Source organism: Alligator sinensis, unplaced genomic scaffold, assembly GCF_000455745.1.
Source record: "Alligator sinensis unplaced genomic scaffold, ASM45574v1 scaffold199_1, whole genome shotgun sequence".
Taxonomy (NCBI): domain Eukaryota; kingdom Metazoa; phylum Chordata; order Crocodylia; family Alligatoridae; genus Alligator; species Alligator sinensis.
In genome coordinates this window covers 1,186,962-1,191,558 of record NW_005842008.1, presented here as the reverse complement: position 1 = coordinate 1,191,558, position 4,597 = coordinate 1,186,962, and the positions used below count along the sequence as shown (strand labels likewise).

The following is a 4,597-nucleotide window of genomic DNA, read 5'->3' as shown; positions in this document are numbered from 1 at the left end:
TCCTGCACCAAATACAGAAAAAGTTTACAGGACATAAATATGTCCCTACAAGCAGCCTGCACAAAGAATCTTTATGTATTAAGAAAATAATGATATATCACTACCACCAGATTAACATGTGCCTCTGAACCATGCCCAGGAAAACAGTAAATGAAACACAACTTCCAGAAGTCAGAAGTGCAAGAAAAACAATTACTATATTTTGTTTATAGTCATTTGATGACATTATCCCAGATTTACCTGAAGTTTGGATTTTGCTGAATTTGACTCCTACATTCTGGTACAGACCTGGGTGGGTGTTAAAATGATTCTACATGATGGAATTTCAACCCCTCCCCCCCACTCTTCTGAGTCACAAAAATAAAAAAATAAACAAACAATCATGAAAATTACACACACACACAAAATATTAAGGAAATATAGATTTCTAAATAAAGCACTCACAGGCATTCAAAACTGATTCATTCAACCTCTTTATACATTAGGAAACGGCCCTTTATCATGTGAGACTTTCTTCTACAGGACCCCTGTGCACAGTTGGGATCTATCTGCTGGGGATGCATCAGGACAGTTTAGTTAAAGAAGCTGTGATCTGTAGTATGTTCCTGCATGTACTAAATGAGGCAAAAAATGCAAGAGAAAGAATCATCATGCAGCTAAGATAGCTGAATGGTGCCTAGAGATTTTTAGTTTACCCTCAATCTCTGCTACCCATTTCCTATGATGCTGAACAAGCCACATAAGCCAAACTTCATATGAGGCCACAAATAGTATGTTCCTCAACTCCTGGGTGCCCAATTTAAAACTCTGGGATTTGATTTGCAGAACCACTGAGCACAGCAAAGCTGCAGCTAAAGTCAACAGGAGCTGTACTCAAGTATATTAAGTATTAACAGGACTAAGTAATCTGAAAAATATACTATCTATACATCTCAGACTTTGAGTACGCAACTCAAAATTAGTGGATGACTGTCTTTTAAGCTCTCAGTGTCTCTGCAAAATGGGGACAATACCCTCATACCTCACAGGTATGCTGCGAAAAGATTTGAGAAGCATAGCATGGTGATAGGCAATACAAAATATCAGAAGTCAGAAGAATATTAATAACAGTCCTGAAAGCAGTGTTTGAAAAGAGTGCAGTAAATAAGGTTTGAGGCCATATGCTGAACAATAAGGAAAAAAATAGGCATCTATTTTTCCATAGGATCCCTGCTTTATTCAGTGCACAGGCTGCACATTGTTCATGTGAATAAGTAAGTTAATGAGGACACAGAAATATGTACATACACATACACCATACACACACACATTTCAGAAACTAACAGCAAAATGGCTGCCTACTGTAAGCCTGCGACAAAGTGGGAAACTAAAAAGCAGTGGGGAACATTGATGGTGGCACTGTTGAATGTACACGTGGTTTTGTCAAACACACATCATGCTAGTGAACATGTAAACAACATGGGCATGTAGCTGTCAGCATGTACCAAACAAGAACAGGATTCCAACACTGTGTTTTTTTTGTGGGCCACAGATGTGCTGCTTTGTGAAATTCGCTGTAGGATTAGGGCACAATACAGTAAGAACTGTGTGACTCAATGGAAGGTCTATGAGTGGATGGAAAAGTTCAAACCTGAGCCAGATGCCCCAACACAGCCAGAATGGAGGACACCACCACCCAGACTGATGCTGCTGTCATGTGAATAGGCAAGTGAGCATTCTTGAACTAGTTGTGGAAGTAGGCTTAAGTGCTAGCAGTATCCATGCCATTTTGCCTGATCCCCTGAATTACCAGAAAGTGTCTCTGTGGGCGTCAAAGCAACTGACAGGTGTGCATAAATGACAACGTGTGGAAGTGTATACCCAGCTTCTGTAGCATGTACAGGATGAAAGGCTCCTTTCATGCACTGTCACCAGGGACATGACCGGGGTCCAGCATTACAATTCTGAGAGCAAAAGACAGCATGCAATAGAAATACACATTGTTGCCACCACCCAAAAAATTCTGCACTCAATTATCCTCTGCAAAGGTTTTGCTCATCCTGGTCTGGGATTGCATGGGACTTCTTGTCCACTTAATGGAGCATGAGGTTACAATCAACAGTAACACCTACTACCACTTCCTCTAAAACCACCTGAAGCCAGCTATTTGGACCACATGTGAAAGCATAACCAAAGTGTTTTCCAGCACGACAATGTGAGATTACACAAGACAGTTGACTGTTGAGACTTTGCACGAACTAGGCTTTGGAATCTTATCACAGCCACCCTACAGTCCCAATCTTGCACGAAGTTATCATCACGTGTTTGAACCATTGAAGGAGGCTCTTCATGAACACAGATTCTCCAGTGATGCAGAGGTGCAACTTGTAGTGCAGAAGTGACTGTCATAGTAACCAAAAAGCATTTTTGAGGATAGTATCAAGAAAGCTGTGACTCACTGGAATACCTGTGTTGCCAAGCAAGGCAACTAGATAGAGAAGTGATGTGGCCCAATAAATGATCACTGCACACAAAATGGTTTTACTTTGAAATTATAGCTTTTGAAACATCCTTGTGTGTGTGTTCCTGACATACACATACATATATGAACGATGTTCAGCCTATGCAGTGAAAAAGCAGAGATCCTGTGGAAAACAGAATGCAACCACACGATTAAAAAATGTGTCATGACACACACAAGGGGGCAGAATTAATGTTGCACAGACAATTTCAGTTCTGTCATTTCCCAGCTACTTGACTTGGCAACCTCAACTTTCCTTTAACATAGTTTGGGGGTATAGTTGATACCATTTTTGCCTAACATGTCTTAAAGTGTCCTGTCTCCACATTTGCAGGGTTATTTAAAACATTTTACAACACTGAATAGCATAGTTGCTAGCCTATTTGCTAAATGTATGCAAAGTGGGAACTCCAAAATAATGCAAAGAAATGTGATTACTATGTCATAGACAGACAAGGTTCTTTGAGTAAATCTGATCTCTTTTATTAGACCAACTCAAATATTTTGAAAAAATTCTTCCTTGCAAGCTTTCGGGCACAAACACCTTTCCTCAGGCTGTAGAAGCATCTGCAGATGTTGTGCGCTCCTCCAGGATGGAATGAATAGTAAAGAAGCCAGAGGCCGGTGTGCATGTAAGAAAGGCTCAGTGACAAGGTAACCAGGAGTCAATGGGTGAGAGACAGCTCTTCCCCTCTGCACCCCCCACGTTTCTCACCCACTGACTCCTATTGAAGCCTCTGGCTTCTTTACTATTCATTCCATCCAGGAACAGCGCACACCAACTGCAGATACTTCTGCAGCTGCACAAAGGGTGTTTGTGCCCAAAAGCTTGCAAAGAAGAATTTTTCCAACTATCTGAGTTGGTCTAATAAAAAGACATCAGATTTACCCAAAGACCCTTGCCTACCTATATCCTTAGACCAACACAGCTACAACCTATACTTCATTACTATGTCATATAATTTACATAGTATACCTTTGTGCTGCATCTTCATTTTTCAAAGCACTTGATTGCTTACTTCCTAGTAATAAAATATATAAATTAGTGTATTTTTTCTTACCTTGAGGCTCATAAGTTTTCACTGGAAATACTGAAAGCACTGAAATACTAGATCATAAGGAAAAAGGATTTGCAAACGCAAAAGAGGAAAGCACAATCAAGATACGTGCACTTTTGGAGGCTGAAAGGGTGTCAACTCAACAATTACAAAATCAATATTCAGGTGCAAGAAAAAACAGACTGGTAAGGCCCAAATTTTGCAGATGACAGAACAGAGGCAAGACATGTCATTTATGTACCTTGAGCACAAATCCAAACTATCTGGGCCCTCCCAACATGGGAAATCACAGAGAAGTAGGGCTGGAAGGGTCCTCCAGAGGCCAGCTAACCCGACCCCCTGCCTGAGACAGGATCATCCCTATCCAAAACATCCTATACAAATCCATGATGTCAACTCTTCATAAATCTGCTGTCAGCCCTACCCTTACTTGGCGCAGGGAAAGCATGGGAACCACACAGCCAACATCCTGCTTCTCTAAAAGATTAGTAATATCTACTCAAGAGGTCCTGGGGAAGGAGGGCCATGCCCCTGCTGCAGAGGAAAGCAATCCTCCCCCGTCCCTACCAATTTGACCGCAGGGTAAAGTTCCTTCCTCACCCCAAATCTGACCCTGAGCAGAGGGCAAGACCCCAGCCAGGAACCCGTGGCTTTGGCCCCAGCAGAACCACCAACACGTATAGTAGAAAGCCAGGAGGGGGCAACCAGCAAAGCCCAGTCTGCGTTTGCAACCAAGCACGCGCCTGCCCCGGCCCTCCCCCGGGACGCAGCCGACGGGGCAGGACATGGGGGAGGCTGAGCACAGGGGTCGCACGGCCCGCCGGCCGAGGCGGCCAGCACGAGGCTCAGAGCTGGCGCCCCAGGGGTGCCCCGCACGTAACGCTCGTGTTCGCCCCCCCCCTCCCGGGATGGCTCTGTCCCCCCGCGCGGGGCTGGAGGAGAAGGGCGAGTCCACTGCACCCGGCGGGGGGGAGCTGGGATTCCTACCTGGGCGCCTCCGACCCGACCTGGCCCGCAGCTTCTCCCGCGCCGCCATCAC

At 44.1% G+C, this 4,597-nt stretch overlaps 1 protein-coding gene across 2 annotated transcripts in view; it reads right to left on the bottom strand.

Moving 5' to 3' along the window:
- The window catches only part of RPAP2 (RNA polymerase II associated protein 2), a 66,551-nt gene extending 61,957 nt beyond the window's left edge, over positions 1-4,594 (bottom strand). Inside the window, exons 1-2 of one of the 2 annotated variants that reach the window (XM_006021824.3) lie at positions 4,546-4,594; positions 3,477-3,522 (exon numbers count right to left, since the gene is read on the bottom strand). In XM_006021824.3, the coding sequence (XP_006021886.1) occupies positions 3,477-3,522; positions 4,546-4,594 (95 nt within the window). Of the gene's footprint in view, positions 1-444; positions 552-3,476; positions 3,523-4,545 lie in introns of those variants that run through there. The other variant, XM_025201901.1, reaches the window with a different exon arrangement.
- Positions 4,595-4,597: the final 3 nt, after the last annotated feature.